General features: G+C 43.8%; 1 protein-coding gene across 2 annotated transcripts in view; it reads left to right on the plus strand.

The window, feature by feature from the left end:
- The window catches only part of nlgn3a (neuroligin 3a), a 114409-nt gene that overhangs the window by 61874 nt on the left and 38729 nt on the right, over positions 1 to 13806 (plus strand). For both annotated transcript variants that reach the window (XM_042419730.1, XM_042419729.1), the window contains one exon: positions 9800 to 9985. In XM_042419730.1, the coding sequence (XP_042275664.1) occupies positions 9800 to 9985 (186 nt within the window). The remainder of the gene's footprint in view (positions 1 to 9799; positions 9986 to 13806) is intronic.

Raw genomic sequence — 13806 nt, forward strand, 5'->3', positions numbered from 1 at the left:
AAACATACATACAGACAGACAGACACACAGACAGACAGAGATTCCTTGTTTTATATAGAAAGATAGTAAATAAAATTCTCTTTAGGTCACAGTCCACAGAATGGATTCTGCATTGAAAGGTAATTATCTCTAACATCTGTGATCATAAAGCTTAGCTCTTAACCATTACTGTGTGATACTGAGTATAGTGCTTTATTGTTTTTCTCAAGCGTCAGATTTTGAGGAACCTTTATAGTGGCTTTAATGTGCTAAATGCAGATGTGGAGGGGTCTAATTAAAGCTGCGGCACAATGAAGTTCCTCCCCCCTCACACTCATCTCTATGGAGTTGGTATTAACCTCCTGATGCTTTCGCAGGCAGATGAAGAGATACCAACCATTGATGTTAAGCTGGAACTGGAACTGCAGCCCCAGGAGGCTCTGATCAAATCCTGAACTTAGCGCTCTATTGTGCACTGTGTAGCCCAGTTCAGCCTCACATGGCCCAGCCTACCCTAGCTTATACCAAAGTGATCCTCTTGCACTATCCTCCTGGTGTGAAGAAGACAAAGATCGCAGCAGAAAGAGACAGAGATCAGCTGGAGAAGAAAGAGGGAGGAAGCAGAAAATGAGAAGGTGCAGATGGTGATTGAGAGGTACTTTAACATAGAGGGCTTGGAGGAAAGTCCACAGAAGAGTGAAGTCCTCCAGTGTCAAAGTTCACAGAAGACAGGCAGGAGTATGAAACAAGGCTTACTGCCTCCAGTTAGCATCAGACCTTTGAAAACAGGGCTTAACACTTCGTTCATAGGTGACAGACACTTTAAAGTGAGCCCTGGCTCCATTAGTTAGTGGTGTCAGGCTGTTAAGAACAAGGCTATAAACAGTTAGCGAGGTGGTTAGGCCTTTTATACCTGAACTCAGTTTGTCAGAACTGCTGCTCACCGTGATGGCTGGTGCAGATCTTGTACCCTTTTCCACATCAGAGAGTAAATGCATGCTATTACCATTGGCCCAAACGACTGCTCACATTGCCGTCGTTCCAGCACTTCATCAAATTGATATTGTGGGAAAACACACGGGCAGTGCCCAGTCTTTAGTTCGTAAACACACCTAGACTCTCTGCCAGTTCCCACTGGCTAGTGTGCTGGCCGTAGACCTAGTCAGTGTGCTTGGCTGATAATATGAATGGTAATGAGTGACTGGCTGCTGGGATTGAAAGCAAAAGTGCTGTCATAATTGAGTTAGATTAATTAAAGGAGCTACACTGTATTCTTACAGATCAGTGCATCTTGTTAGAGGGCTGTGCAATGGGTTAGGACACCAGAGGGGGTGTGTTTGTGGCCAAAGTGTATGTGTTTGTGTGTGTGTAACCTGCAGATTGTGGGTTAGGTGGGTTGCTGTGTGAGGAACTAATTGAAATGAGAGGCGATGTGCGAGTCTCAGCCAACATGGCCGGTCCATTTGTCAGGGTGACATCACTGCACTCACACCCCATCCATCTCCGCCCGGCGCCACAGAACCATGCTCCTCCTGGTGATTAATATCCATACCTCCCTCACCGCACCGCATACACTCCCCCCCTCTGAGTGCTCGCGCACTGCCGCTGCTCCACACATGCACACCCACAAACAAACAAATACTCACACACACTGTGTTGGAAGCCCTCCTCTTCACTTATGCACACAGTGGCTGCGCACTCACCCGCACTCACTGCCATGGCACTCCCATTTACTCTCCCATGCGCACATGGCTGGAGCCCAGCACCCAACCAGTCACACACATAAACTTCCTAATTGTTCCAATTATAAACTGTCCTTGCTCTTTGCTGGATTTGGATGTTGTAAAGATTTTTTTGAGTCTGTGTACTGATTTCAGTTCTCATGAAAAGCTAGTTCAAATTCTCATATTATTGTTATATCATTTAGGTAAGTAAACCAAAATATTTTAAAAGAAAAAACCACCTTTATCTCTCATGTATGTGCTAGCATGCAAGCATTAGGTGACTCTGGAGGATAAAAAAAATCCTAGCTATAGCAATATTCTATATTTTTGTTACTGTCTCATATGCCATAAAATTTACTAAACCAACAATGAATTGTTTGTCTCACAATATTTTCAGTCTTCCCTAACCTGTCTGTGGCACTAAACCCAAGCCTGTTTATTCCTATTGAATATATCATAATTGAATATATCGTTTTACTTTTTTTTTAAAAAGTCTAAGTAATTTTATAAAACAGCAGGGCACTGTAGTCTTTAGTAAACATTACTAAAACAGGAGTAAATGGTGTATTTGTAGGGACTATTTTCAGCTGTGGATTTGACATGCTAGCAGGTATTTAGAGCAGCAGGATGGTGTATTTGGGACTGATTCAAATTAAACTACAGTGCACATGTTCATCGTAATGAAGGAAGGAATAATTGTTAGTAGGATCAACTCATTGTTGGTTTTAGTCTTTTCATGGGATTTGTTGACAATTGGAAAAAAAGATTGGAAAAGGATGCGCTGTATTATAAACACTGTACAGGTACATGGACACATGATTAACTGCTGATGTAATTGAAAGCACATCCAAACTTTATTTTCAGCATATGATAAGCCGAATCAAAAAGCATGTTTCTTAACAAATCCTTGCTTCTTGTAAATTTGGAGCAGGTTCCAAATCAGAACACAACCCCACTGGCAGCAGCACTACTTTTTGTAGCCAAAAATATTATACCCTTCCGAAGACAAATAAAACATCACTCATACAGCACACACCACAGTGCTAAACCTCCGGAAAACAGATGTTCATTTAAATTGCTGCCATTGATTTACAACTAAAGTTGGCAGGGTTTTACAAATGAACGGTATCAGGAATAAAAGCTGTAGAACAGGCTGCCTGAGCTTATTTTCACAAGTTCTCATCAGGAAGGGTCAACCAAAACTTAGCTCATTACGGTCAGCTATCAGAGCAACTCCAACCTGAGGAGAGGAGGAACTGGGCTTTGAAGATCCTCTAAATTATGACCTTTCTCTCCTACTCTGCTTCACTGATGTGCTTTGATAAGCCGTGCTCTGATCTCCTCTGTGGTATCACAGTGCATCACTGCACACTGCCCCATGCTTCCAGAGCTGGGTGGTGCTAAACTTTCTCACCACGCCCTCAAATTACATCACCCAGGTTTGATGTCATTTTTCACACCATCCCTTTGAACATGTGCAGCCACCAGCCAAAAAGTGAGAGACAGCACCCTACATGCAATGTTATTTTGTTTATACAAAAAAAGGATCTTGAATATAAGAACTGTTTTAAACATCAGACATAGGTAAAAGCTAATTATTGAAATCTCTCCCTATGACGCATGTCCCTCCAAGTGGAACCAAAGCACTGGTTAACCTCACAGTTGTGAATCTCCAACACCAGTCTCTCCCTCTCCCTCTGTAGGAGCATGCAGACCCGCCTCCGCACCAGCTGTGAGATGCAAAGCTTCACTTAATGTAAAAGCATTTCGCTGTCTTTGACGAGCCACGGTCTGCGCTATTCACCAAAAGGAAAGATGTTGAGAGATACAGGAAAGAGAGAAGGTGATAGGTAGTGGAAAAAAGACCGAGGCATAGATGGAGAATAGAGAATGACACTGAGAGCAGAGGAAGACAGGAAACATGACAGAGAAACAGAGCACAGGGAGGGCTGGTGAAGGGTGGGCGGGAGAGAAGCAAAGAAGGGCGACAAAACTGAAAGCCGACAGCCGCTATAGCCGATGTGTGATTGATTGAGTGGCGTTCCGATGCCAGGGGTCATACATATGCAAACTGCTCATTTGTAGTTGCTGCCAGGACTGCTGTTCACCAGAGCCCTTGAATAGTGTCGCCTGACCACCGGGACACATCACACAATCAGATTAAGCGGCCCCAAAGTCACATGCAGGACGACCAACAGCTGCCACGTGCACCACCAGCTCTGACTTACAGTATCTGTTTTTCATCCCTGTCTGCTGTAACAAGCCCTTGTCTGTCTGTAAGAGATCTGGGTTTTAGGGGCTCAGATACGTGTCAGATGAGCTTTGGTGTTTTGTGCGGCACAGATTGTCCCTCTTGACATTTTATTGTTTGTTTGTTTTTTTCTCAGTGCTTTGTTGCACACAAACCACATTTTCCATTCGAGTGGCTCAGTCTGTATACAGCAGCACAGTATGCATGTTGATCTATCTCCAGCATCATGCATGAGACGATCCAACTACCTTTCAGTGCAGAGTGTAGTTGCAGTGTTGGCTCCTGCTGCACACCCTGCATCTATCTGTGTCATTTTGTGCAATTGAGGCTAACATTTGAATGCAGGCATTTAGGTTTCTGTTTGGTCGCTTCACATTTTCAGCAAAGACCTGCTGTTTAGTGAGCGTGTTATCATTCGGTTTGAACTCATCCAGTGTCAAGGGGCAGGCCCCTGAAACATCACATGACTTTGTTGCCATTCAAGGCGGTGTGATATTTTCTTTAATTATTGATTCGTGATGAGGCCAGCAGGAATCAGGGGCTCATACATAAATTCCTTTTCACCATTTTCCGGTTTGATTCCACTATCATGTTATATTCATTCATATGGAACTAGTAATTTGTACGGGTGACAATCAAAAAGTATGGCTTTTTTTTCCCCCACGACTCTTTATTTTCTCTTCCACCGGAAACAAGGATGTGGTGTTGGGTAAATGGTCTTCAGTGTTCAGGATGCCATAAAGAGGCTCTCTTGTGCTTGGCTGCCCTTCTGTCCCCCTCTCTCGCTCTCTCTCTCTCTGTTTCTCTATCTCTCTCTCCCTCTCCTGCTCTCAGATCAGACTATGCTCCAGCCATGCTATTGGGCAGCGAGCTGTAAACAGGAGGTGTACACTGATCCAAGTGGCAGTCACCTTCATTCAGGCCCACGCCCCCCTCCTGCCCCCTTCCCTTCACACAGTCTTTTTTTTTTAGTCATGTCGGCATGCTGAAATCTTCCACCACCCAAAAAGAGAGAATGAAAAATCTTGTGGGAATGACTCTGTGCGTGGAGGATGGACCACTGGGTATGTCCCTTGCTCATCGTCAGCCTGACACACAGGCCCTTTATGTGGCTGTGTGGAGGGTGGCCCCTTCCCTCCTCTGCTTCTCATCCACACCCCAGAGGCTCCTATTCAGCCAGGGCCTGGCTGGGGGGAAGTTGGAGCTCTTTTGTAGTGGGGGATTCTTAGGGGAGGCTGTCAAGGCTGTGACTGTGTGGGCCTTTATTTCCCCAGAGAAGAGAAGAGGGAGAAAAGATAGAGGGAGAGGGCAAGAGGGAGACGGGGGGGAGTACCAAAGGAGAGTCTGGACACAGACGACCTTGTTAACCGGCACCCCCAATGAGGGAGAGGATGAGAGGGAGAAAGAAACAGGGAAAAGGCGAAGTAAAAAGCAAGAATGAATCCAGCAGAAAGCCCCAAAACTTTCCCTCCATTACGTCACCGCTGTTATTCCCATCCTCCTCCTCTCTTCTCCTCCACTCCTCCCTATCCGTTCCCTCCATCTGTCCCTGTGAAAGCTCACTCTTCAGCTCAATAACAAGCTTTTGCCCTCCCCCTCACCCTTCCTCACCCCCTTCTCACCCTCCGCCATTACTTTACACACATTCCATTATCTGGGAGACCAGGCTAAGAGAGATGTCTGGGGTCGGAGCGATCATTATCATCGCCTCTTTCCGCTACATTGTGAGTTATAGCCCACCATATAGGAAACAGACATTTAAATCATAATCAATAGAGCAATATCAATGCTGAGAGGCATGGCTAAAGGAAATCACTGCCGCGGCTCAGGAGGAAACGGAGACGCTCGCTGAGATAGTGGTGCACGCTTATTGATAAAAGACGATCAAGCCACAAAATGCATTATGTGGCATCACGCTTGGCGCTAGCTTTTCAGACAAATAAACAGTTTTGCTGATATTCAGGTGATGCAATGATTGTGGCCGGTGTGTGCAAATTTGTTGAAATGGAGAGGATTTGAGCAGTGATCTCCTGGTCTTTGAACATCAGTGTCTGCTACTCATGTATTGCTTCCGGCACAATGGCTGAAGCTCACACACCGCGGGAAGGGGACACTGTCATGCTGTATACATTAACTGACCCTCTGGTCATGTTAAGGTGACAAGGGCGGCTGAGTTCCTCGCAGGGGGAGCAGTACTACATACACACAATGTTTTCTCCGACAAGGACGATGCAAGGTGACAGGTGTGACCTGACCTGGCTGCAACCAGTCCACGGTTGCCACTGCCACTCCGGCTGAGATCAGGGCTGAATCTCTGACTGTGCTGCCACAAGGAGAAAATACCAGTTCTCCATACAGCGGACGTGCACCACATCACTGTCAAGGAAGAAGAGCTTTGAGACATGATACAAAAAACACATCATGTAATCAGTCAGGACAAATTACAGTTCTAACATGCAGAGAGGGAGCAGAGAATAACTGTTAATAACTCATTGTTTGCTGTGAATGAGAAACTCTCATGCAAATTTCATGTCTAATCCAGCTGACATGTGTAGACAGGTTAGACTCCATATTTGGAAATCTTTGTTTTTGAGACGATTTGATATGTTATTTGTTGATGACCTTTTGCAAGTGCTGCATGTATGACTAGTTTTCTGAGCAGATCTTATTGAATGAATTTTGAATTTGGCATGCATGATTTAAGAAGGTTGACTTGAATGAAGTTCAGTTACATGATTCCTTTTCTCCAGTGCAGTTCAACTTCAGGGCATTTTCTTTTCCTCTGTGTTCCTCTTTCATTTGTGAAAATAAAACATTTTCCACTGAACCATTTGAGCTTGATATACAAAACAGTGTCTTGTTTTGTAAGATAAAAAAGCCTTTGGCAAACCATATAGGACATTCCTGTAGGTATAAGGCTTGGGCTTCAGTTATTGAGACTGTTGAAAAAGCATCCCAAGTTTCATCTACAGAACACACAACGGGCACGCTTCATAATGTCACTGAGAAAATTAAATGAGTATGAATTCATTTGTGAGCACTTTACTTTCAAAGTATCAGATTAACTACAACTATTTGTTATCTAATGATTATTTAGTTTGTTGAATTAACTTGACTGGGACACTGTAACTGTGTATACTCTTTGTGGCGAAATTAATTGGCTAAAAAAGAAGAGTTTGCATATTCATTTGAATTCAGACAGCTAACAATTATATATTATATGATACAGTTTATAATTAAATGTTTATTGTAAAGCAGCACCGAGTGTGTATTAAAAGTCTCAACTGAGTGTTAGGTTGAGTAGTGCAGTCAAGCACATAACCAGCCTGACCAAATAGTTCAGAAGCACTGAACTGCAGAATCCCAAGGTCCTGTGTAGGTGTGAGCTGTGAGCACTGCACATCGCGGTTCATGTGCAGCCAAAGCCCACGCAGTGCTGATCAGACAGGGATCATCTGCTGGATCTAGAAATCTATAATGCAATCCCTGGTGAGTAAGGAGGTTCAGAAATTTGGATAAGTAAGATATTATGTATCATTATTTAAGTAATCAGATTGTGCGTTAGGGTAATAGTATGTAAATTATTCTGTACTTTAATATTCTAGCAAAGTAGAGTGAAAGTCTGGAGGTGATTCATAGGTGATGGACATAAAGAAACAGCCATAAAACAAAACAGACCAAACATCTATAAAGCACGAAATAAAGACAATGGCCTGCTATAAACGTAAAAATAGAAATAGCCATGCCTAAAAACAATTACTTTGCTATCTTAATTGCTTTCCAAAGAAAATACTTTCTGTCACCTTTCCAATTAAAACATAACCAGCAGCTATATTAGATGTATTTTTAAATGGTGCCTGCAGCCTGTCTTGTTGTCTAAGATATTGGATTCCACCTCTACATTTTAATGACCAGTTTCATTTATAGATGCAGAGGAATAAGCTCAGCTAAACAAAAAGTCACCACAGAATAGGGCATTGAACGGCGTTTTATTCCACCAGCTGGGTATTCAATTCTAATGGTTTACATTTGTTATTTAGTAATGCCTCATATTACAATGCCAAATGGATAATGTTTACTATATCTTTTCAATTAGGCTAACAGTTGCACAGAATCCCTTTTACATGCCGGTCTCCTGACATTTCGTAACCCATCTGACATACACTTGGTGAAGTGTGAACCATTTTGCAAATGAGGGTTATTCCGAGAGAGTCGCGTCTCCTCTCTCCCCGGCACCCGAGAGAGGCTTGTAAAAGCTGTTGTCCTTTAGTTATGACGGAACACAAGTAGGAGCCGCGTGAGGAAAAAGAAAAGGAAAAGCTCTTCAATTCCTCTCTTCCCCTCTCTCTCTCTCTCTGTCTGTCTCTGTTCCTCTGCCTGTCTCTTTCACTCTCTCTCTCCGCATGTGCCCTGCCGCTCTGTCATCCTCAGGGATGCGTCTGAAGGAGACCATCTGTTGATCCATTTGTCTCCTGCTTTGCTTCCTGTGCCACTGCCTCTCTCCTAACGATGATCAGGCCTGGCCTTTCCCCTGCCCACCCTCTTTGTTGCTGCCAACAGGCACTCGGGGCGAGGCGGGTGTGCTGTTGGGGGTGGGGCAGGAGGTTGTGCCCTCTATAGTCTCTGATTCACACAAAGAGAGAAAATAGGGATCAGCAGACTCATGCTCTTTGTTCATATACATACCATAAACTGCTAATGAGCCCAGAGCAGCTGCTTTCTAATCTGTGTTTATTTAAAGTGAGCATCACTGTTCTGACCTGAGTCAAAAAAACACACAGATTTTATCTTTTTTTATTTATTTTGTTTTACATTGCTGATATCAAAACTATTTCCTTTTCCCCCTTAGGACTTAAACACAGAGTACTCATCATTATATGGAGGCATAGACCATGAAATAGATGTTGGAAACAAGGACCATCACTGGAGGCTTGCGAGCATTTACCACCAACACATTTATTGCTTGTGAAATGTTCGGCAGTGTTACCACTAAAGAGAAGGAGTGTGTGTAGAGGGGGGGGAAGGTTGTGGTTTCCACGCATGTCTCCCAGCTGTCACCTTGCATGCATGTTCATAGGTTTGATGGACACTGAGTCCACCATGGGGACTTCAGGGATTGCTTGCCTTTGATCTTCTCCCGCGACTCTCGATTACCCATCATTCAGCAGGGCTTAGGCCCTGGAGAGCAGCTGGGAGAGGATGGTGTGTTAACACGAGCTCTGATGTACCCAAGAGAGACTCACCATCCAACTCAGACATCGTATAGCCGATTACACAGACACGGAGGGAAATGTACATGGATAGTTCCTGTTGTGAGTGTTTCGACTGAAGGTACAGTATGTGAGGGAATCGAAATATGTCAGCGGAAGATGGTAACTCTGATAAGATATATCATAAGGGCACAGTCCATACGGAGGTTTTTGCAGCATCAAAATGATTGTAAATCTTATTATCACTTCTTTTTCTCGCTCTGTCCGTGGAGTTTTCATAGATCCGTAAGGTTTTCATCAGGCCTGCTCAATATATCTGATGATGGGTGTTCACCTGGGGAGACATGCCATTGATTTCCCATAAGGTGCAGATGACATGTGGTCACACGCACTCCTATTTTACCAACAACCCTGTCATCTAATAAGTCATGATTTCACCGCTGCTGTCACCTGGCTCGATGGTTCCTCTGACAAAACTGGGATTGGGTTCATCATCGCAGATAACCTTTAACCCTACTTCGTTTTTGTTTCTTTGGTCAAGCACACATTTCAGTATTCAGTACAACAATTTGACTTATTTTATTAGCTTTCTTTATGTGTATTTTTAAATCTCTTTATCTCTGTGTGTGTTTCAGGCTTCCTCAGTACAGGTGACCAGGCTGCTAAAGGGAACTACGGGCTCCTTGACCAGATCCAGGCCTTAAGGTGGATCAGTGAGAACATCGGCTTCTTCGGAGGAGACTCCAATCGCATCACTGTGTTTGGTTCTGGGATCGGAGCTTCGTGCGTCAGCCTGCTCACCCTTTCCCACCACTCTGAAGGTAGAGTACAGTAGGGGGAGGTGGGGGATGGGTGATACAGCTGTGGAGCTCATGCCTGCCGGTGTGTAGGCTGCTTGATATTAGAAACTGGCGATGCAGGAAGCGAGTTATTGAGTAATGTATTCCACTGTACTGTACAGCATAACGAATGTTTTAAGGAGCAGGTGTTTGCATTTAAATGATTGTGATGTTCATTCCCATCGGGAAATTGAAACTCTACGGCAGCTTTCAAACCACCACATGTGGGTCTTGTGATGCTCTGCTGGTTTGCTAATATCCTTCCCTACTGTATGTCACAACTGAACATGTAGGTATAATGGGGATTTTTTGTTTTGTTTTGTTTTTTATAAGCAAGATATAAAAAAAAAAGATGTGATGTGCTGAGTACATCATGTAGGGAGAGCTATTCAGTGGTCGTGCTAAATGACACGCACACTTTGCGGTTCTCTTTGTAAGCAATGTTGTTTATCTGCTGACTTCCTTAATGCTACTTCATAATGATTTACTGCTCGTGTTTGCCATGTCTTTAATACAAAATACAGCAAGCACGCTTAAGCTGGACATGCGATAAACATCCCTCATACTCATGCTCCCTTAATGCATCATTGAACTAAGATGGAACCCTGCTGCTTATAGGTAAGTTCTTGCAGGAGGTGATTTGGCTCATGTTTGCTTTGAGCTCCATCCATGACTGTCAGCCTCCAATTGCACCCTGCAGAGCCAAATGGACACAGCATCATCCTTAACCTGGAATTATTACAGTCAGTTATGTATTCGCTATCCATTTAAAAGCTGGCTGTTTCTACGTTTAATTGATAGCGGCATCGTGTACATGACAGGCTATCAGAACATTAAAGTGTCTGTGTTGTATAGCAGTGTTTATGTTTTTCCACATTGTTTATGTGGTGGTAATATTCCAAATGAGAAATCTTTATATTCAGCCATGCTCCCAGCTTGTGAACATGTTAACAAGCCACACACATGCTGCTTTGGACACACATGGTTGGAAATGTAACATGGGGCTTTTACTCTACATTACATGCAAGTGAATCACATTAAAGAAATCACTCTTGCATTAGATAGAGGGCTGGTCTTGGGCAATGCTGCGGTCAGGAAACTATTAAGTAGCGCAACTGACACCACTCGACCACCAAACACACACACACACAATTCTTTTCCTCGTCACTAGGCAGAGTAGAATCTCTGTTCTCGGATTTTTGATTAGTAGACCAACGTGGACTTGAAAGAGGTCATTTGAGCTGCTCGTCTTCAGTCCCCATTACAGTGCCAGGGATTTGTGATGTGTTTTGCGTTCTCCAATTTGCATTTAAGTGTTACTAATTGCCTTGATTTCCTCCGATGAATGATGACTGCTTTTGGATTGAATTTTTACCATAAATGCCTTTTTTATTCATACTCCATAATGCTACGCTCCATGTAGCATGTTATTATACTGCCAGTGAAACCATCTCCTCTGCCTCCCAGTAAATTGGATATTACCGGGTCTGTTTTTTTCCCTGAATGGAAATGTATGCCCCACTGATGGGATAAAAAAAAGACTCAGTAAAAACTTGAGGGATCCTAGGAAATTGAAACAGGAAGTCTTCTATCACGCCAGGACTCTTGCTGCGAATGTTACCAATGGCAATCAGATTTCACACAGTCTCTCTCAGAGCACAGATTGTTGTAATTATATAAAGTTTAGGACTGGAGTGGGCTGCAGGATGTGACAGGAAATCCAAGAGAAGAAATGTCTTTTTGCACCTGCTTTCACAACCTCCGCTGTACACTACCCCTCCTTTCCTCATTCTCCTCCTCCCCTATAGTGTTGTTGAAGCGAAAACTGGTAGGATGTTCTTGTTGCCAAGACAACGCAATAAACAAGAAAGGAATCAAAGTGTCTGGATTCGCGTAGCGGTGAAAATTGAAGCAAAAATCTATAATCAAATGAATTATACACTGTGGCATGAGCACACCTGGTTTCAGGTGGCCTCTAGTAATGGATTTCTGTAATGATTTTCTATCCATGTTAGCAGACTGTTGCATCTCGGGAAGCGCGTCTTATATTGAGTTCTCTACTTTGCACTCTGAATGGAAATTAAGTCAAGAAACAAGATTGTAAACAATGCATCATAGTTCCTCCCTCATCTCCTGATTTAACTTTGTAGTCCGACTTGCTCACGAATAAAAAATTCACACTCGATCCGTAGAAATAGAGGTAGTGGTGTCACATTGAATATGACGTGTTCGAGTTCTGGGGTAGAATAGGGTCGGATATGATAACATAGGATAAGACTCACATGTCTGCACGCACACATATGTGTGCACTCACACACAAACATTTTCCTTCACCTGCTGCTCAGATGCAGGATAACGAGGCACAGGTAAAAAAGAAAAAGTAAATCAGCGATGACACTCTTCAGGAGTTCCCTAGTGCGTCAGTGTATTTAATGACAGTATTCCCACTCTTACTGTACACAGTCTGTCATCACTGCCTACAGTGCACTCTCCATCTAACAGAGACTCCTTTTATGCCTGTTGGTGGCAGAGTGACAACTTACTTCAGATGCGCCATGCTCCTCCTGAAGCCTATTTAATAATCTGGATCCTCCTATATCATCTTAGCCCTCCGGCCTCTCTCTTTGATTGCCTGCTCCTCTGGCCTGGCCTTGGTGCCGTCTCCATGTGGGCGTGCCGAGGGCTCCAGTCACAGTGTACATCCATCACCGAGCCTCCCCCTTCTGGACTGCGTGAAGGCTGGCCTGGACGTCCTCTTGTGAGGGCTAGATTTTTTAGACCCGGTCCCTGCCCTGCCTCCTCCATCTAATCTCCTCCTCACTGCACCCATCTGTCTCCCTGCCTTCACAGACAGTAAATGCATGCAAGGGACACACACTTTCTCTCCATTTGCTCGTGTCTCTCTCTCTTTCTTTCTCTCTTGGTTTCTGCTCCCTCGTCTGCAGCATGTGTGGTGCGTTGCTATTAATAAGATGGCTGCCTTGTCTGCTATGTGGCAAGCAATCTAGCAGCACATCTGAGACTTTGGAAGCAGAATGGTCATTAAAAGCATAGTCTCTCTCGGTAGGAGAGTGTTTTTGACCAGCTTATTAAATGTAGCTCAACAGTTGTGTTCCCACAGAGGGAAATCTCTGTCCTCATCTTCTTTTGCTCCGGCTTCAAACAGAAAGCGGCTGAAGAAGTTCAGAAGCAAGGACATTAGCCAGTCCCATGTATTATCTATCTGGCATCGCACAGGCACTAATTGAACATGCAGATTTGGCTTTTTCCCTATCTCCTAATAATCATTATGATATAAAAAGTGAGATGGCTTTTCTGCACACGAACAGAATACCAAGTAGCCAATGACTCAGACGTGTATTTGTACATGTATCTCTTAATGCATGCATATCAGAGTGGCAATATGTATGTTTCTACCTACACAACCTGCAGAAAACATAATGTATATCTGTGCACATGTGTCCAGCTGTCGTCATATGTGCACACAGGCATGTCTATTCGCGGAGCACACGGGAGGGAACGGCTACTTGTAGAGGCGCTGAAGGTCGTTTGGTTTCTTTTTTTCTTCTCTTCCTGTAAGCAATCAGGATAAAAGCTCCGCTTCTGAGGAAGTGCTCCCGTTTTAATGGAACGTATTGGACATTAAAGACAGCTAGTGTGGAGGATCCTTCATGCCAATGTCAGCTTTCATTTTTATTAAGACTTCTGGGTTATTGAGGACCATAAATGTGCATGTTAAATGCTGGGGTTTTATTAGAGCAGTGCAATGAGAACCAAGGCTTTTAATGCAAGACACCACCTAG

Source organism: Thunnus maccoyii, chromosome 8, assembly GCF_910596095.1.
Source record: "Thunnus maccoyii chromosome 8, fThuMac1.1, whole genome shotgun sequence".
NCBI classification, from domain to species: domain Eukaryota; kingdom Metazoa; phylum Chordata; class Actinopteri; order Scombriformes; family Scombridae; genus Thunnus; species Thunnus maccoyii.